Consider the following 21,007-nt stretch of genomic DNA (forward strand, 5'->3'; position numbering starts at 1 on the left):
ACCTTTTTTATTAATATTAAAACAAATAGTGACAAAAGAAGCTCCTATTTCATGCTGAAAAGTTATTTATAAATTAGTTTTTTTCCTACTTTAAATCCACCAGAAACTAAACCAATAATGTTTGATGAGATTTTGTGTTTTTGCTGTGACTGCTGTGTTTAAAAACCATAAAACCCGTAGAACTGATCCAGAATTGTTTGGAAGGAAAACATGCTGAATCAGGAGGTTTATCGGCCTAACGTGTCACCATCGGTAATAATTACAGCAAACAGAAATGCCCACTTTAAGGAAAGATAACCTGTGAGGTTGTAATTTAGGTGCGTTGAGGGTTTTGTGTTTGGGTCTCAGGTGGAGACACAGACTAGCTCAATGTGTGATGCCGGGTTCGGTTAGCACCTGCTAATGAAATCTCCTCCCGCTGCCCCGCCTGGCCGGTCCAGCCTCAGCAGTCGCTCTGCGTCGGGCCGCCATCACAGGACAAAACAAACCTCAATTAACCTTCCTGCAGGCAACCGCAGGCTGCACCCATTTTAGCCGAAGATCAGCGCGGAGGAAATAAATGGCTAAAATTATCAGCAGACTATTGTGTTTGGATTGTTTGATTCGCTGCAGCAACATAAAAGGAAGGAGGTGACAAACTGTCAGAGATTGTAATTAAATTAGGAATAAAGGGCTTTTGGATTTTCCAGAGGTGGCAGAAAATAAACCTTATTTGGTTTATCCAGAAAACACTGGATGGATAAGGATTAAATATTTAGGTTACAATTAAATATTTATCTAGCTCAGAGATAAAAATTTACTTTGGAGCTACATATTTAGCTAGCTAGTTCAGAGCTAGCTTGAGCTACATATTTAGCAACTTTAAAGCTAACTAGATATTTAGCTAGCTCTGAGCTAAATGCTTAGTGTGGAGACACATATTTAGCTCCTAACTAAATACGTATTTAGTTTGGAGCTAAATAAATATTGAGCTCCACTAAATATTTAGTTAGCTTTATTTAGTTAGAACTAACTAAATATTCAGAAAACTCAGAACTAAATATTTACTGTAGTTTGGAGCTAAATATTGTTGTTCGCTAAAGCTAAATATGAACAAGCTGTTATTGTCAATAAAGCTTGTTCATATTTAGCATTGAATATTTAGTTTGAAATTAAATATTTAGCTTGTTAACAAAAAAGATTTTTGGACATATTTGGAGATAAATATTTATTTGATTAATTCAAACTGAACATTTAGTTTATAAGCTACATATTTATTATGGAGCCAAATGTTTAGTTTTTAAAGTAAACATTTGGGTTGCTAACTAAACTTTAAACTTCAAAGTAAATATTTAGCTTGCTAACTAAACATTTAGTTTGAAGATGTTAATTAAAATTTAGCTTGCTAACTAAACATTTAGTTTGAAGATGTTAATTAAAATTTAGCTTGCTAACTAAACATTTAGTTTGCGAAAGAAACTTGCCAACAGAAAAGTTTGGTTTGATTAAACTTCTGTCAAGAATAAATTTATAGTTAAACTGTTTGTTTCTTTTCTTCTTTCCTTTGGATTCACCCAGTTTGTAAGTTTAAGATTCTGAATTTGTTTTTTTCTCCTGTTATTTTGCGTCTTGTTGTGGATTTAGTTTGTAGAAAGTGTTGGGATTTAGTTTTAATAGAACATAATTAAAAACTATCAAGTTTGATCCTGATATCTTAACAAAAAAATCTGTTTATCTTGAGTTTTGTACCTTCTGGATGAATTGAGCAGAAAACAATAACTTAGCATTTTAATGGAAAATACAGTTTTATTTGAGATCATAAAGGAGTTTGTAGTTTCTCATTTGTGTCAGCTTTATTTTAATTTGTAACTAAATGTAAGTATGTTTAGCATAACAAAACTGTGCAGTTCATTTGGTAAAAGTAGACCAGAATCCAAAAAAACAAATTAATAACAACATCCTAATTTCTGCTTTGAAGTGTGTTTTAATAAAATGTATCTGGATTTTTAGGAAATTAAAAGGAAACTGTATGCTCTTTGTTGATGTTTACCAAACACGCAGCAGTTTTCAGGTTTATTAACTAATCAGTGCTGATGAAGGGAAAACTAGTTAAACTAGTTGACAGATTGATCAATGATCAGAAACTTTTCTGTTTTATAAACGTTTTTTCAAACGTTTTTGTTGTTCTTTCGCCTTCCTATGGGACATTAAATTAATTTAATTTCTCCATTTATTGCAGCTGTCTTACAGTTTCAGTTATTCCTCTGGACGTTTCCCTTAGCTTGAAATGCACAGTACATCTTTCAGTGCTTCTGCTGACACAAGAAAAGCTTTCGAATCAACTTTTTTTAATGATTTTCTGCTCCTTCCCGCTCGTCTCACAGTTTCTAAAAGTCGTTTCCTTCTTTCTAAATGTGTTTCAGATGTAGGTGATTTCTTTGTGTCCTTCACAGTCGTGCTCACACAGATTGATTAGGGGACATTAACAAACACAATTAGCAACACATTTCCATTCAGCACAATGGTGATGGGATAACCGTCCTTGAATGTGGCTCTTTAGTCGAGAATTAAATCCCACTGGGCTGAATTAAAGCTCACATTACTGCAAAGCAGTTTGTCTGTCTGCAGCTCGCAGCCAAAGCTGTTTAAACTAATTAGCCATGAATTCACTTCAAAGCGGGACTTTATTGAACGAGCCGCGTTTCTCTGTCTGTCTGACACAAAGGCTGAAGCTGGAAAACGTCTTAACGGAGAAGATCGGTTCAAAGCCGAATGCAGCGGGGAGAAAAAGGCAACATTCCTGCAGCGCAGAGACGAGTATTCCCATGAAGATCTGAGGAATACGAAAACTAATCTACATCTCTCAGGCAGTTTATTTACTGGTTTATTGATTTAAAAATCATTTAGCAGAATTAAAACCATTTTATTTGATTGACTTAATTGCTTTAACTATCACAAGAAGCTACACATCTGCGGTTTGTTGTTCTCAAAGCTGCATCTGTAGTTGTCTTATTTTGAAGGGCATATATTATAATTTTTTAATTCTTTCTTCAATCAATTCTGTTTAATCTCATAGCTTACTTTAATTTTGTTTACCTTCTTGACAAAATTATTTTATATTGTTAAGAAAAAGAGAGAAATCAGCTGAACACATGAAGGTGGAGCTAATAGCAATCACGAAGTGTACAGCTTGAATTTGGTTAAATAAAGTGAAGATTTTTCCAGTGAAGAGTGTCAGGAGAATTGTAGCTCGGAGACCTAACCATCCGGCATCTAGCTCAGTGACTTAAAAGCTCTGGTGGTGAGACCAGTCTGTGTGTAATTTAAACGGTGTTTATAATGACAATAACTAAACGTATTGCAGTATTCACATAGGTGTTATGGTTTCTGCTCCAGTTCTGACCCCCATTTTTACCTTGATGTGCCTTTCAAGAGTCAACATTCACTGCTTGGTAAACATAATTGTTTATGCACATGAATCTTATAGGAAGTCCCTCCAGGTTTTTTTCTTTCTTTTTTCAATCAAAATCATTGATTTTGTGGTGCTACTTTAGAAATATTTGTAAAGCTCTTCTAAAATTACATTATGGAGGTCAGAACTGGAGCACCTGGACCTACCTGAATGCTTCAAGTTTGTTTTTGAATAAAAAATTTTGAAGGGGGTACAAAATAATTTTACCCCTCTGTCATGGAGAATTTACACTTATATATGATGGTAAATGTGACTTTCTTTGAAAATAATGCAGGAATCCACTGATTTTTGCGTCAATTTCAACAATTGTGGAATCACAAAAAACTGGAGGGACTGTCTAGATAGTTCAAATAGTGGTAAAACAGAGGATTAAACTTGTCAAACAGCGTGCCTTTTGGTTTTTTAGGTGACACTGGCTTCTTGATTGTGAATCTGTTGACCCACCTTCTGCTACTGGGCGCCCCCTGCTGCCCTGGAGGCCTTTAGCAGCTTCTTAGTTTGTGTTTCTGCTCAGTTTAACTCTAAAACATCGACACCAATTATGCTCCCATTTTACCCTCTCTATGTCTATCAGATATATAGTGTTACAGGTGTGTGTTTTAGCTGTCGTTCAGGTGTGTGTGATCGTGTTACAGGTTTGTGTTTTAGCTGTCGTTCAGGTGTGTGTGATCGTGTTACAGGTGTGTGTTTTAGCTGTCGTTCAGGTGTGTGTGATCATGTTACAGGTGTGTGTTTTAGCTGTCGTTCAGGTGTGTGTGGTTGTGTTTCAGACGGCTCTCCACTGGGCAGCAAAGCAAGGCCGTCAGGAGGCCGTGGACATGATGGTTCAGTCTGGAGCCGATGTCAACATCCGATCGGTGAGGATGTGTAAACAGGTGGGGATGGATGGATGGACGGGCGGGTGTACAGGGGTCGATGGATGAATAAATTAAATCGTGAAGTATTTAATACAGGATCTGCTGGATCTCATTCCTCTTCCTCCTCCGCTCCTCTTCCTCTGCTGATGAAGATGTGCCTGTAGGAGATAATGTTTTCTCTCGGCAGATTAAACCACGGCAGACAAGTCACTTATTGGCTCCATAACTACATAATTAACTTTCTGTCTCTGATCATTAAGGCCGTAATGGCTCTGATCAAAATAGCCTCTGTTGGAGTCACAGATAAATCAAAAATCAATAATCCATAAAACAGCAAGAAGACGAGAAAAAACGTTTGGGATTCACTGGAGAGTTTCAACAGGATGGATTTTCCTGGTTTGTATCCGTCCGAAGAGTCGCCTGAATGTGGGAAAAAACTAACGGATTTAGTTTAAAATAATAAAGAAAAGCTCTGAGATTTCCTTTGATTCATTACTGGGAAGAATTAACAATCGATGATGGATGGATGGATGGATGGATGGATGGATGGATAAACAGATAGATGGATTAATGGATGGATGGAAATTGGGATATTTCTTATTTCAATTATCTTTTCTTTCTCTCTGCTGATCTGACAGCATGTGAGTTTCTGATCTTTTTCATTTCTTAAATCTCAGATCCGTGTTGATAATGAAACATATTTTAAATGATCAGAGCCAAAACATTTCCTGATGTTTTCTGATTCTCCGTTTCTCTCCACTCCTCGCTGAAGGGGGTGAGTCATCTTCCAGCATCTCCTTACATTTATAAAAACTAAATTTGTGTTTTAGCTGTCAGTAGGTAGAGACTGTTCATTTGGATTTAACACAATTAATAGACATGTGGGTATTTGGAATGCAAATCAGTAGCTGCGTTTCCATTGATCGTATAACAGCGAAAACTGGAGTTATAGAAATAAATGTTCTCAGTGGAAACACTTCAATTTCAACTCTCATTTTTCAATAAGGATGAGGTGGTTTTGTCGGAGTAATCAAAATTACTGTATTTGACAAAACTGCAATGGAAACACTTTGCATCGCATGAATCATGTGATCAACAATCGGATGTTGCTACTGGTGGAAACTACGAAGAGGACGACAGGAATTGGTCAGATAATGGCGCACCATCATTTTTAATGATTTATCACCTGAACAAACTTATTCATGTGTGTTTCTTATTTAATGAAACATCACATTTGCAAAATTATGGGGATTTTTTTACATTTCTTAGGCAGATTTATAATGGAGACGCAGCTACTGACATTTTGTGCAGCCAAAGTCTGAAGCTGATTTTTACTCAACAAATTCACCAACTTTCTTTTACTTAAAAGCCTGACACAAAATTTTGTGATCTGCTAGTATTTGTGCTTTAGTTCCTTTTATTGTTTCTTTTCTCATTCTTTCTTGGGTTCACTATTACTATTTAGATTAGCCATATTTAGTTTCTCATCTGAATCCATTATTGTTCAAAAGTTGTTGCCATATTAGTCCATTCCTTTGTGTTTTGTTTCTTAGTTTATTCTTGTTTGTTCTTCCTGCAGTTGAATTTAGTTTCTTTAAATCAGTGTTGGCCTTCTCCTGATCGACAAAGTTCTTCATAAGAATAAATATCTCTGCCACATCGTTTAAAATATATAATGTTGTTCTCATGGGATTTTCATCCAACACAGACTGAACGGTTTTGTTCATTTCCTCTGCTGCTGTTACTGAAACTACAATTTTAAAATAGCACAGAAAATTGACGCCATCGTTCACAACTTCTTTTCACCGATTCAAATTCAACTGGAGAAATCCAGCTTAATGGGAGAAATCCCAGACAGAGCACTGAAGGGAGATGAGAATCAACTGGAGGGCAGTTGCCAGGCTAGTCTCTCAGCTAGCGTACTGATGATCTGCCGCAGAATCCAACACATTTCTGATTGTTTTTGCAAGAAATTTGCGATTTAATGTTGCTGAGTGGAGCACAGATCAGACCAGTTTGAGCTCCAGGTGGATGTTTCCTTTTCGGCTTGCCGTCTGACCTTGATGTGGCTCCCAGAACCCCCTGCTGCTGTGGCCTTTAGAGCTGATATTAGACTCAAAGAGCTTCTGAAAACATGAAAGCAGCTCAGCGTTTGAGGAAAATGTCAGATATTTACTTCTTCATGCTGCCCGTCTTCCTTTGACATCCAGACCCTTGAAAGTGGCAGCTAACAGTCGGCCTTCTGTAGCAGCTGTTCGTCCGGAAAAACAAAATCCGTGTTTTAAAAGGCGAAAATGACTCTGTTTCCTCTGATCCGGAGTCGGCCTGTTGTCTCGCTGCTGCTGGGACAGCAGGAAGAGTGTGACGGTGAGGAGGAGTCTTTGTGTTTCCACATCAAACGTCCTCCAGGGCCACGGCTGTGATGAGAGTTTACCGTGTAATCTACAGACTCGTCTTCCTAATGAACGCAGACTTCCACCTCTGCTTTGAGTCTTCTGTCACCAGAGTCGGGTTTAAACGGCTTTCTGACAGCGAGGAGAGCGTCTGCTCGTCTCTGACGCTGACAGCAGCTCCAGGTGATGAGCAGCAGGTCGTCAAAAACTACAAACGACTCACGTTTAACACGATACCGGCTCTGAGTCGACGAGTTTCTGACAGCAGCGAAGGAAACAAATGGACACAAAGAACAGGAAGTGATCAAATCTGAATCCTGCAGAGTAAAATAACTTCCAGTTGTTTACACTTTACTTAAATATATTGGTTTATTCATACTTTCTTTAAATCTGATTGGTTTATTTGTGCTCAAAGGCTGAGCGCCAAATAAACTAATCAGCCAGTCATTTTGTTGCTATCTATTTATTTAGTTTCTTTATTTTGCATGTCTTTGCAGATAGAACTGGAAAAAACAATTATTTTAGTTATCGATAAATTTGGCACATCCTGCAGATTTTTTGTTTAAGAAAAACATTAAAAGATGCAAACAAACAAATAATTCATTTTTTAAAGTAAGACAAACATTCAGTTATAATTGGGTAACAAAATTTGCTTAATCGGATAATTCTTTAAGGAATTTGAACGAGGTGAAGCTAAAATTATGCCACTTCAGCAGATTTATTTATATCTTTCTTTGTCTTCAGTGCAAAATGTGTTTATATATATATGCATAGTTTTGGCTTAATTACTGCTCTCAAAATTATGTCTTTTTAGCAAATGGCCTTTTTTGAGTTTGTACACTCCAGTTAACAATTATTCAAATACTAAATTAGTACTGGTGATTATTTCAATCATCGATTAATCCAGTTGATGGCTTTAGCTCTTTATGAGATCATTTCCTGTATTTGTTGATGTTTTTCTCTCCCTAATTCAATAGAAGAATATTAAGACATATTTTCATTAATTTCACTTCCACTTCTGCAGGAAAAGGTTAACCAGCGTGTTTGTCCCTGAATGGAAATGATTTGCTATAAAACTTACATGAGAATCATCTTCCTTGAGGCAGTTTTCTGCTCATCTCTGCACCATTTAAGGCCATGAACTGAGGTTGAGAGTCCTTGCTAGGTTAACAAAATGTTTTCCAGATCTGCAGGTATTTTTTGTGCAGGAAGCATCTAGTTTGCATGTTAATAAGTACATTTGAAAGTTATATTTCTATTGCTGCTGCAAATATAGAGCTTTGTGCAAACCCCCCACCAAAAAACTAGTTTGACAGAAAATCAATCAACAGACCAATCAGAAACAGACTTTTTTATCCTTCAGTAAAGGAAGAGTGATTTATTTTACGTGGTACAGTTTTTGATTCACTTTAAAAATAATTTTTTATTTTGTTTTTGTAATTCTTGATGTATGTAGAAGATGTTGGGAGCTCCCAGCTTGTCTTGTGTCTTTATTTTCAGGGTTACACCGCTCTTCATCTCGCCTCCATTCACGGACATCAGGAGGTTGTTCACACCCTCATCAGCACGTACAGTGAGTCGCACCCAAAGAAACACATTTCGTAATATTTACACAAGTTTAACTCAGTTTTAATCTTTGGATGGGCAAACTGATATTTTCTGCTCCTGTAAACTCCACATGTGCTGCTTCTGTGCAGACGATACGTTCAGATAAACTGAGAAACAATCGCAACGTCAGGAGAATAGTTTTTTTCTCTGCTGTCAGTCTGTCTTCCAGGCAGGTTTTCTTTATATGCACATTTCGAATTGATATTCAGACAGCGAGCGTCAGTCAGCGAGGGATTCTTCATCTTTACGCCTCACAGACTCACCGGCCAGAAGAAAGCACTGAAGCAAAGCGTTGCTGCCAACAAAAAGCTCAGATTGACAGTTGAACCTCCTCCACCTCCATTCCTCCGTGCTCCGGTCTCCAGCTGCCTCCATGTCAGACCTGGAACATTTACGACACAACCCATGGATCCTCGTGGGTTTATTGAATAGATTGATCCAAAATTTAAATATCTGGACATCAGAAGAGTGGATATGTTCAACCAAACCAAATGTAGCATTGCTGGAAGAACCTAACGCCAGCTGTGAAGCCTGGAGGTAGAAGTTTCATGGTTTCAGATGCTTTGCTCCAGCAGAACCAAAAGGAAATTGAGGAATAAGTGAGACCATCTGTATGCAATCTAAAGGATAAATCTGTGTTTCTTACTTATGTTGGTTGTTTTTTTGTTGTTGTTTTTTTTTACAAAATCTTTCTTAGATAATGAGATTCTATTTTGAGAGGTTTTAGGGTGTCTTGTCACTTTAAATCTAAATAAGCAGCTACTGACCACGCCCCCTCAGCTCAACATTTACACTCACAGGTGAAAATGGCTGCTAACAGATACGGAATTATGCAACCATACATATTTGAAAAGCATTAGTAGAGCCTCCTGCACAATCAACAAGAATGCAGCAAGTGGTTTCTGGATGGCAAGTCAACAAAACACTTGTCTTTTCCAGCAGCCATTATAGCGTGGTAAAACCAGCTGACCAAATGTGCTGGAGCTTTAGTGGGGCTGCTAGGCGACGGGGCTTGGCTCTGCTAGAGTGCCTACTGATTTGTGACGTTACATTCTGAAGGTTTTTGAAACGTTCTTATTTTCTAGACACCAAATAAAATTATAAAAATAATGCATTTCATTTATAAAGCGACACTCAAAGTCCGGTCATAAAGATTAAAAATAACAGCAGTAACAATGAGCACTAAACATGAACTTTTTACCAGAAAGTGGCAGATGTTTTTTTAAGCATTTGGGCTGCTTCAGAAGCAGTAGAAACCCAAATTGAAGTATGAAAATATGCTAAATGTAAATTTTCACCTTCAACACATTCAGTGTCTTACAATAATGAAAATAGAGCCAATGAAATGGTCAAGTCAAATTAGGTTTTAAAATGCCAATAAATCCTAGACTATTGTTCACAAAGTCTGTAGGATACCTGATTATAGGGATATTTTTGGACACACAGATTACTGCATTCAGATGGAAAACCAGATTCTTAATCTTGACTGTAAACCTCTGGTTGTTGCATTATTTTCTTGTTTCCACCTCAGCTGTAGGCGGATCTGTTGTTTAACTTTGAGAGTTTTGTGAAGAAAAACCAGGATGCATGCGGCTCGTGTTGATGTCCCACCTGAGGAGGCTGGAGGCTGAGCGGAGCGGCTAATGGTTACCAACGGTAACCGACCCTCGTCATTACCGACTCTTTAACTCCCACCCTCGTCCTCCCACCAGCGTTAAACACAGTTTCTGCTGCGACTGTAGAGAAATCCAAGCTGCTCTCTGCAGCAGAGAGAGAAGGACGCGCGTCTCTTAAACACACTTTACATGAAACGGGATCTTTAAACTCCAGCTGAGGGAAACTAAACTCTCCACTCCAGCAGTTTGTGTTTTATTTCAGGAAAATTAAACCCACCGCTAAAAAGTTAGGAGGAACTCCTCACTTTCAGCTGTGAGATGTTTCAGGGTTTTCTTGCTTTCACAGCCAGTTTCAAGTCACCCCACAGCATCTCAATCACGTCAAGAGGTTTGACTTTCTCAATCATCATCCAGCTTTGGTATGTTTTCATTCATTATAGCTCAGCTTTAGCCTTAAAGGAGATCTATTATGCAAAAATCACATTTTGTACTTTTTTTAATGTTTCCATTTGGGTCTCTGATGCTTCTAAAAAAAACCTCACCAAGCCGTTTTTTGTCAACTTATTATTTTTCAGTCTCTTGAAAATGAGCCATTTCAAAATCCTTCAGTAGGCACTGCCCCGTTACCTAGCAACTCCTGTGGAGCAGCCCGTTACCTAGCAACACCAAAGAAGTTCCAGCATGTTTGCTTAAACTCACTTGTTTTTTAAACTTTATTACCGTACAGCGTCTTTGAGTGTCTTGAAAAGTCCTTTATAAATAAAAACTATTCTTTTTACTAGAATTATTGTTCTTTTTATTTTGGTGTCTGGAAAATTAGTTGTTTCAAAAACCTTCCGAATGTAACGTCACAAATCAGCAGGTACCGCAGAAACCCTAACGAAGCCGAGCTGGACTCTGCTGGAAAAGACAGCGTTTTGTTGTTGACTCACCATCCAGAAACCAGTTGCTGCACTCTTGTTGGTTGTTCTGGAGGCTCCACTTCTGCTTTTCAAAGATGTACGGTTGTGTAATTGCATATCTGTTCGCAGCCATTTTCACTTGCAAGTGTAAACGTTGAGTTGGGGGGTGTGGAACTCATTTGCATTTAAAGTGACAAGAGTCTTTAAAACAGCTCAATATGAAAGAAGCAGACTAAAATCTGGTTATTGAAGAATGATTTTGTGCGTAAAATGTAATAAAGATGTTTTGTATCGCCCATAGTTCTGTCTTGACCTGTTCCACGAAGCATAATTAGTCACCTATAAAACTGACCTGGTGCACGCTTTTCAGTTCATTCACAGACATCCTCTGTGTTTATTTCCAGTTTGAAGTTTCCTGGACGTTTGGTGCTTCAGGTAATCGGACCAGCAGGTGTGGCTCTGCTGGAGTGAAACTGGATGTTGATGCTGTGTTATTCATCCTGAGAAGCTGCCGTCTCTCCTCAGTCAGAGGAAGGTGTTGACCTCCTCAGCTTCACGTTTTATCTCTAATTACTCACCGTGTCTGTGTGGTCTCTGAGCTTTTCTCTGAGCCTGTTTGTGGAGGTTGAAGAGGTTTAAAGTGGTTCCTCAGGCGCAGGTCTAACCGTTTGTTAATGAAGGTCACCTGCAGGCTTCATTATTTGATTGGTTTCAGCTTTAATGACCCCACAGGTCTGTCTGCACATCCTGCAATGACATGAAGATGGACTTTAGGATCGCTACGTCACCACTCTATCCAAACAGAGCATCCTGCTGTTTCCGGCTCCTCTATAAAAGCAGGAATAATTCAGTCCTAACTAATTTTTCTTTAGCCAGACCTCCATGTAATCTCTTACTGCTTCCTCTGTTTGCTTTCCAGTCCTTGTTCACTGGCCAAAAACTCAGGAAAGTGGACAAATGGAGGATAAAAGAGCTAAAAGTCTAAAAACAATAAAATCAACTGTGTAAATAAAAATCTACACAATGTGACACTTTGAGGTGTATTTTTCTCTTCACCAGATGCTAAAACAAACATCAGAGATTACCATGGGAAGACGGCGGTTCAGTACTGGAGCGGCTCCACGGACATCTTCAGCAAAGCAGATCCTCACACAAGTGAGCGAATGATGCTAACCGCTAAGCAAAATTTATGTTTTGGTGTTAATTTGAATTTACTTTTGATCCAAACACGTATGTGAAAATTAACTTTTTAGTTTATTTGAAGAAATATCTTGATTTATTTTTATCTTTACTTTTTGGATGGATGGGAATCACTGGCCCAGTTGGTGTGCTGTGGAATGTTGCTGTGTTGTGTTGACATATTGTGTTGTTCCTGTGATGGTGTGACGTCGATGTGTTGCCGTTGTGTTGTCTCTCTGTGACACCCGTGTGATTCTGATGCTGTCTGTCGGCCATGTTTACAGGTAGGACGTTTTGCCCCGGTCGCCGGACGCAGCGCTTTGCTCTTCCGTCGTTGCGTCTTTCTCGTTCTCGCAGTCAAGGACAGCTCCACCTGGAGTTCGGGACGGTGCATCAGTCAGCGTCCTATGAAGCATTGGACCTCCATGTTTGACTTCCTGCTGGGTTTTGTTAAAAGTCACCTGGGAATTTGTGCAGTTTCTGTACATGCAGTGATGAATTCTCAACTAGACAAATATGGAACCTAAATACAATACTTTTTTTTTGTATTTTAAAATCTTAATTTTACATTTAGTTGCAACTTTCAATTTCTTTCAACTTTATTATTTTAAATACTTAAATGTTATTACTCTCATTAAGCTCCACAGAAAATTTTACATAACTTGTTGTGTATATCAGCATGAATATAAAGAGTTAGAGACAAATATAATACAACGTTTCAAGTGACTATGCCATGTTTGAATAAAAACTTGTAAAAAAAATTTGTCAACGCCTTTCTTTCACACTCATGAATGTCTTCATTAACTTGTTCTTCGTCCAGTGGAATAAAATTTGTCATCTGCTTTAATACGATTTATCGGTGCCATTTGTGGAAATGGTAGCCAAAGAAAGAGTGAACTGAGGATGAAGAGACAAAAAAATCCAGTTAAAATGACAAATAAATGAGAAGATCTATATGACAACAACCCAGAGATGTTGCACCTTATTTTGCTCAGTGTCCTCTAATCTCTAATATCATGAATTGAATTAAAAGGACTCTGACTTAGCTATTCTGGATTAAACTCTGTATAAATCAAGAGCAGAAAAAATCCAACAGCCTCCCAGAGTTCCTGCAGCCGATGTTTGCTCCTTCTTGTCTTCTACTGGTTAAAACCAAATAAACTTCCAGATCCTCTTTGTTTTCTGTGGACTCTGAACGCCGCTCAGCGGAGCATGTTATTGCAGAGCAGGCCAACCCTGCTGATAAATGTCCCCGTCCAATTACAAGATGTAATAATTCTGCACTTGGCCTGGTAATGAGGTCTAATGCCGGGCCCCTGTGATAATTCCCGGCCGGATGCCAGCCTGATCAGATGTTGAGCTTTGTAATTAGACTGGCAGAAAATCATTATTTGGTGTTCAAATCGAAAATGAGGTTGGTGAAAGTCAATTTGGCTCGGCTCTGTGAAGCGTAGACAAGAATTTAATGATTTAATTACGGCTCTAAGCTGCTTGGATGAGAGTCGAGCTGAGACTTTAGCCAGTCGGCTGCATCCTGGCGGCCGGGGCTGAACCGACGGATTTCTTCAGGTTCAGGGATGTCACCGAGGTCAGACTGCGGACCCATCTGCCGCTCACAGTTTTAACATCTGTTTCCCGACTGGTTAAAAATAAAGCATTTTTGTTTATTTGTGTTTTCTCTTCTGCTGGTGGTCAGAAAAGACACTAAAATGTTTGAGTGAATTAAGGCCTGTTCCATTTAACATATAGAAAATATTTGGGTGTCGTGAATTATGACCACTGACGGGAAACCTGCTAATGAATCATCATTTGATTCAGGTGTTGAACCCAAAATAACTGAAACTTTGGACACTAACAATAAGTCGTTGACATAGGCTCATGATTTCCACCCAGTTAATCATCTGCTGGACGTTCAGGACAAACATGTACAATTAGCACTTAAAGGATCTTCAGTTGACCCAGATACCTCAGCAGACCTCCAGAGATCCACGGGAGATTATGAACATTTAATTGAATTCTTAGGTTTGCTAAAGGAATACACAATTAGTTCTAAAAAAAAAGAAACATTTATTCCAGATGTAAAAACAATTCAATAAAAACTCAGTAAGGTTGTTTAGTTTACATAAATAATAATAAAAAACAAACTGTTAAACGGAAGTCGCCACGTTGTTTACGCTGCAGTACGTTTACAACATGGCGACGTTTATGTGGCGGTTGCTAGGTGCTAACGGCGGTATCTCAGTTCAGCCAGAACAGTAATTTTTGCGCAATAAGTAATCTTCAGTCATGTTAATTTAAACTGAAGCGTGTTGAAATATGAAGCGAAAACAGGAAATTAGTAATGAAGAGGAGAGATTTGGTCGAAAAATCTATTATTTATGCTTCTGGTGTTTGGAAATGCTAACCTGACTGTATACAGCAAAAAGTTCCAGTTTTTAACTCAAGCTGTTAACGATAAGCATCCGGATCAAAACTCAAATATATTAGCACAGTGTGCTATAAAGACTTAAAGATGCTTCACTGTCACTTTAAACATCCATTATCTATTTCTCAATTTGTTTTGACTTAGCATTAGCTCCTGCTAATTGTGTTAGCTTCAGCTAATATAGTAAACATCAGATCACATCACGTCTATTTCTTTCAACATATAAATTGTGTAGAACAGCATATACATTTCTTATTCACCTACATGTTTTTTAGGCGAAAAATATAATAAGCACACAATTTCTGAAGTAATTATGAGTTTTTACATATCACAATGCTTTTAGGTTAACAGGACTGGAGGTCATAATTTGAACAGGAAGTGCAGAACTAATGTTGTTTCAAGGCAGCTTCATGCTTCAGTCAGAGTGTAATTAGTGAAATGAGAAGAATGGTCTTCTCATTTTTCTGCTGATGAATCAGTTTATGTGCACATTTGTTTGGCTTTATGAGATGTAAAGATGTAATTTAGTGGCAGTTTTCATATTAACTTATTGAAGTCTGCGTTTCTAGTATAAGCAAATAAATACAGATTCACAAATTACAGGTGGGTTTGTATTGGTTAAAAATCAGTTTCAATCTCTTTCATCCAAATCTTTGTTGTTCAAGGAAACATTTCTATATTACTTATTTTTAGAAAGAGCTTTTTTTGTTCATAGAAGTCAACTATTAGGCATTGTTAAATGTATTTGATAGTTTGACAAAACTCCAATTTCATTGTAATCATAACCATTTCTTCTGGTTTCAGGCAGGACTACCTTCATCCCGATGAAGAGTAGATGATGGTAAATTCATAAAGCGCTCTCTGTAGGTCCTCTGATTGTTACACCTTCAGTTAAAACAGGCGGTCAGGATTCCCACACCTCCTATCCATCCAAACTTCTTAGGCCTTCCAAGGTCAGTTATGGATTTACCTGCTGAGAAAAACAGCTGTTGTTGCCTCAGCTTTCTTATTCATGTGGAAGTTGAGCAGCAGAGAACAATCTGGGATTGGGAAGGAGAGGAGAAGGCCATGAAATATTCACCCTGACAATAAACAGTCCCAGGACAGACATGAACAGGAGAGAATTAAAGAAGATAGCTTTTGTTTTCCATGGAAGAACAAAGAAAAAACATGTTGGAGTTCACTGTAAAATCATCCGGTAAACAAAAGTTTATCGACTGCAGGACGAGTCCAGCAAAACAACAGCCGCTGATGAAATGTTGGATGGTGTAGAAAATGTTTCACTCTGACTTATTTCCAGTAAGAGAACAAAGCTGAAGATGTTCAGGTAGGATGATTTAATACTGTCTTCCAGCTCTGAAAACTGATTTATGTCCCGTAATATAAATAATCTACAAGTTTTCCAGCCTCATGTAGCTGCAACCAGTGTTAGAGGAGTTCAATACCGGCCCGGCTGTCGTCCTCCCTGCCCATTGCAGCCTTTCTGAGTTGACCTTCCAAACTTCATCTGTTATCAGGCTGTCCATCAGTTCATCTGGCTTTATGACCTTCAGATGTTGCTAGTGGAGCTGGCATACACAGGATCACCCTCCTAATTTTCTTTGCCAGATTCTGCAGCCACCACATCACTCTACAGTCCTCGTTGAATTCTCCAAGTCACCCTCCAGAAACTGTTCTTTGGCTCTGATGCCCTCCTGGTTGTTAGCCAGAATCCTTTTCTTGGGTCTGAGCCAGCAGAGACTCACTGTTGGCTCAGACAGTCTTCTGGTTAGCCGTTAGAAACTCTTTGTTGGGACTGGATTCCTCTCACTCTCCAGAGACTCCCTGTTGATGCTGAAGCCATTCTGATCTCTTTACATAAATTTTTCTTTGGGTTCGGCCTCCTCAGGATCACCCAGACTGACTGTTGGGTATAGTACCTTACCCGTTGTTCTCCAGAAACTATTGGGTCTGGTCTTTCCTGTGTCACCCTTCAGTAACTTCCTACTGGAAGTTCCCATTGGAAGTTTCTGAACTTCCATTGCAGCCTCTTCTGGATCACCTTGCAGAAACTTCCCTTTATCTTTGACGTCCTCCTGGTGTCTTTTCAGAAATTCTTCACTGAGTTCAGCCTCCTATGGGTCACCCACTGGAGATGCTGTTGGGTATGGTCCACTTCTGATTGCACCCCAGAAACTCTTCATTGGACCGGCCACTTCTGGGTCGCTATTGAAAGACTTGCTACTGTCTTACATCAAGAAGCAGTTGGAGAAATCATGATACCAAGAGAAAATACACAGGAGGATACTGTGCAAACTCCTTACAGAAGGTCCTGTCTTGACCTATAAGGCAAAGAGAAACATCAGTCTGAGATCAAATTTAAACTAAACATCAGAGTTCTGCAGCGCATCGAGGAAACATGATTGACATATTCTATCCAAAGTTAAAAGTGGAAAAAAAAAGAAATGCAGCTTCTTGACATTCATTGTAAGAAAGCCTTGCTCTGAAATGCTTCTCCTTTTGATCAGAGGATGATTGTACAACAGGCTGATTGTGAAGATAAAGGCAAACAGAGAAGATTAACAGCGATCTCTGAGGATCTTGTTTTCAGAGACTGATTCAGTGATATGGTGATGAGCCTTAGGCTGCCGTTGCATGTTTCCATTTAAACCTATGATATTGTTAAACTACAGTCACCTGAGGACTGGCAGCTTCAGGCTTCTTGCTCTTTCACTGGTATAAATGTAACGAAATTCACTGAGCATTTTGTTTAAAATGATGAAAAATCTGCACATCAGAGTTGACTAGTCTGCAGCGTTACTGTTTCTAAAAGGTGCTGTGTTCACACTTGGAGCATATTTGAATCAGTGTACATTCACAGAGACCCACTGAGGCTCCTCTCCACTGCTGCAGCTAATTAATCAAAGAAAACAATGAAGACAGTGTGAAACATGGCTGTCACACGGCTCTCCAGCACAAATACCAAACACAAAAAGAGTCTTCAGCCGCCTGTCACCTCTTCTCTCTCTATCACAGCCAAACGCTCGTCAGGGGCCATTTACTTCTTTATCTAACTGAAATAAAGCCCCAGCCTGCATCTCATTCCTGTGCTGGCAGCATGTGAAGGTCTCAGGGGCTTCCCAAGAGAAACCAAAGGCATGATGGTCCTGGTGTTTGTCTCAGAGTGATGGCCGGCTTGCTGCTTATCGGAGCTCTGTTAAATGACAGTCCCAGCCTGAATGAGGTCGTTATCACTGAAAGGCAGAGCTGAGAGCCACAGTCTGACAAAGCCCAGCATCTCCAGCTTCGATTTGCTGATGGAGGAGAGTAAGAGAGGGAGTTATTTATTATGTCATTGAGTTCATAGAACTGTATTCATGCTGCTTCGCCATCTCTTCTGATGGTTCCTAGATTGCGCTGTTGATCAGCACAAACATTGTTTCTTGGAAAGATGTGTAGCAAAAATATCACGAATGCAGGCATAGCTCAGATCATTTTTATTTATCTAAACAAATCTACATCTTAAAGCAGGATCAGCCAAAAAAAAAAACTGCCAAAGAGGCAAAGAAACACATTTTCAACAGTAATGTCATCCTAGAAGTCCGTAACCCAAAACCTGGAGCACACACCTCCAAATTGTAGCTAGTCTCACGGCAATTTGCTTCACAAAGCCTGGATAAAATCTAAAGAGTGCCCTCCTCCAAAGTGTATAGGTCTTGAAATACAAACTTTTGTGAGATAGACAAGTGATTTGCGATTCCAGTCCTCAAGGGCTGACATACTGCAACCTTTAAATGTTTTTCTGCTTCAGTACACCTGAGTCAAATAATCAGGTGATTAGCATGACTGGAGAACGTGACATTGCATTCAAGATGGCACACTTGTTGTTTTGAGCTTTGCACAGAAAACACTTTCACCCGTTTCTTCTCTTGCTGCCTAAGCTGATTAAAATACTGATGTAGTCTTTTTGTTCCAGCAAGACTGAAACTGATGGTGGAGGTGGAGAAACTTTAAAATTCAGAGAAACAAATTAGAAGTGATACCAGCAGTTCAGGTTTTACAGCATGTCATCTTCTGATACAGGGATTTCCACAATGTGGTCATATGAGACTTTCAGACTGATTTTGTGCTTTTCACCACTGAGGTTTACGGTTACAGATTTGCCCTGTGAACGTTGGAGCACCTCAGGGGAGTGTGCATGTCACCTTTCCTTTGTCCTCCATGCACCTCAGACTTCCAGTCAGAGACCCAGTGGACTACTTTACACCTTTCCTTCCAACAACCATTATCATTTGCAACAATGTTTAGAAGCAACATCCAAAATATTTTTGTCATTGAGTAGAGTTAATTTCATACATGGTGTGCAGGAGAACATTAACCTTTGTAAGAGTAATTGTACTTGGTGATTAACAAGAGGGCTGCACAGTGGCGCAGTTGGTAGAGCTGTTGCCTTGCAGCAAGAAGGTCCTGGGCTCGATTCCCGGCCCGGGGTCGTTCTGCATGGAGTTTGCATGTTCTCCCTGTGCATGGTGGGTTCTCTCCGGGTTCTCCGGCTTCCTCCCACAGTCCAAAAACATGACTGTCAGGTTAATTGGTCTCTAAATTCTCCCTAAGTGTGAGTGTGTGTGTGAATGGTTGTTTGTCTTGTATGTCTCTGTGTTGCCCGGCGACAGACTGGCGACCTGTCCAGGGTGACCCCGCCTCTCGCCCAGAACGCAGCTGGAGAGGAACCAGCAACCCTCCTGACCCCATTAGGGACAAAGGTGAACAGAAAATGGATGGATGGATTAACAAAAGAAATATATTGTAGTTTCAACCTTCACTCTGATGGAAAACTTTTTAAGAGCCGATCTGTCTTCTGTCAGAAATGTTTTATGCGTCACGAAGAGCAGAATCGAAGAACGACGACCACAAATGAAGTACGTTTCAAACCTTTGGCCTGTTTGCACTTACTTCATCTGTGATATATGAGCTTTGGAAACTTGGTAATTACCTCAGTGTGTTTGTGTTATTGTTTGTGTTTTTGACACATTGGTGTCATAACCACAACATTGTGTTTCATGAACACAGAAAAACCTTTCAGTTCCGCTGTCTATTTGTTTCTGTGTAGGATTAAATTTAGAGCTTTTTATTGTATTGTCCTTCTGCGAGGTACTCAAATTATCCTCCAGAAATAAATATTTCAGGTTTACAACAATTCTTCAACAAGATACACGAAGATAAATAAATGAGGTAAACCAGGCAGACAGACTGGATTTGGAGGATAAGGAAAGAGGGAACAGTAATCTGACATTAAAACAAGATAAAGTCTAACTCTAGCAGATTAATATTTAACATGGACATATAAGGCAAGGTCAAATCTACAGGAAACAATAAAATTAATCCATTTCAAATAAAACATGTCGAGACAGAAACTAACCAGAGACTAAACAGGAACTTTACACCCAGCAACACAGAACACCAAGGCTGACCTGGCTGAACCACAAGATATTTACAGACCATGACATCACAAACTAAAATTGATTTATTTAGAAAACTGTTGCCAACCAAAGTTTCCCATATATATCAGCTGTATATCGCCACAAACACCTCATGCCAACTGTCAGGCACGGTGGTGGAGGACTGATGGTCTGAGGTTATTCTCAGCTGCCGTTGAGTCGACCAAAAAATCCCCTGCATACCAGAGCGTGGTAGAGACAAAAGGTCATCTACCTGAGAGCTGAACCTTGGCCCAAACAGAACATCAGTCAACAGAACTACAGGCCCGAACACAGCAGCATAACTACAACAGAATGGATTAGAAAGAAAAGGATCAAGGTGTTCCAACGGTCCAATCAATGTTCAGACCTGGTTGAACTGCAGTGGCGGGTCACTGGAACCCCGAAAGGTCCGCCCGCCTTTCGTTTTATCAATTTAATATTCCAGGACTCACAAGACGATCACTAGAAAATTACTACATGTTGAATAACATGAGCGTCTCAGCGCCACATACATTAAATATCTGCTGTTGTTGGTTCAACATTCAGACCTTTCAGGTCTGCTGGTTCTGGTTCTGCTCTGCATCCCCAGAACCAGAACACTGGGGGCGACCCAAGCCACAGTCGCTCTTTGGTAGAGTAGTCTTCTTGCGATCGGAAGGCTGTAGGTTTGATTCCAGCTTCCTCCTGCCATGTGTCGATGTGCCTCTGGGCAAGGCACTTAACCCCAAATTGCCTCCCGATCTGCGTATCGGTGTATGAATGTGTGTGTGTGTTTGTGAGTGTGACTGGGTGAATGTGACTCTTGTGTAAAGCGCTTTGAGTGGTCAAAATGACTGGAAAAGTTCAGTCCAGTTACCATTTAACCAAACATGGAGAAACAGCATTCAGCTTCTATGCACCACAAATCTGGAACAAACTTCCAGAAAACTGCAAAACACCTGAAACACTGAGTTCCTTTGAATCTAGAGCAGGGGTGTCAAACTCAGTTTTGTTTTGGCCCCAACCAAGATCATGAATGCTCTTAAAGGGCCAGTTGTGCCAGCATGTATTGATGAAACCTGTTCACAAACTGTGAACATGTCAATGAATTCTTAAAATGTAATAATATTACTGAATT

General features: G+C 39.4%; 1 protein-coding gene across 11 annotated transcripts in view; it reads left to right on the forward strand.

Moving 5' to 3' along the window:
• Positions 1-12,728, forward strand: part of LOC122836166 (ankyrin repeat domain-containing protein SOWAHC) — a 38,540-nt gene extending 25,812 nt beyond the window's left edge. For 3 of the 11 annotated variants that reach the window (XM_044125898.1, XM_044125900.1, XM_044125903.1), the window contains 4 exons: positions 4,222-4,326; positions 8,202-8,274; positions 11,887-11,982; positions 12,291-12,728. In XM_044125898.1, the coding sequence (XP_043981833.1) occupies positions 4,222-4,326; positions 8,202-8,274; positions 11,887-11,982; positions 12,291-12,439 (423 nt within the window). In that variant the 3' untranslated portion in view covers positions 12,440-12,728. Of the gene's footprint in view, positions 1-4,221; positions 4,327-8,201; positions 8,275-8,518; positions 9,051-11,231; positions 11,363-11,886; positions 11,983-12,290 lie in introns of those variants that run through there. The other 8 variants (XM_044125901.1, XM_044125902.1, XM_044125904.1 and 5 more) reach the window with 6 other exon arrangements.
• The last annotated feature ends 8,279 nt before the right edge of the window (positions 12,729-21,007 follow it).

The sequence above is a fragment of the Gambusia affinis genome, linkage group LG08, assembly GCF_019740435.1.
Source record: "Gambusia affinis linkage group LG08, SWU_Gaff_1.0, whole genome shotgun sequence".
Taxonomy (NCBI): Eukaryota; Metazoa; Chordata; class Actinopteri; order Cyprinodontiformes; family Poeciliidae; genus Gambusia; species Gambusia affinis.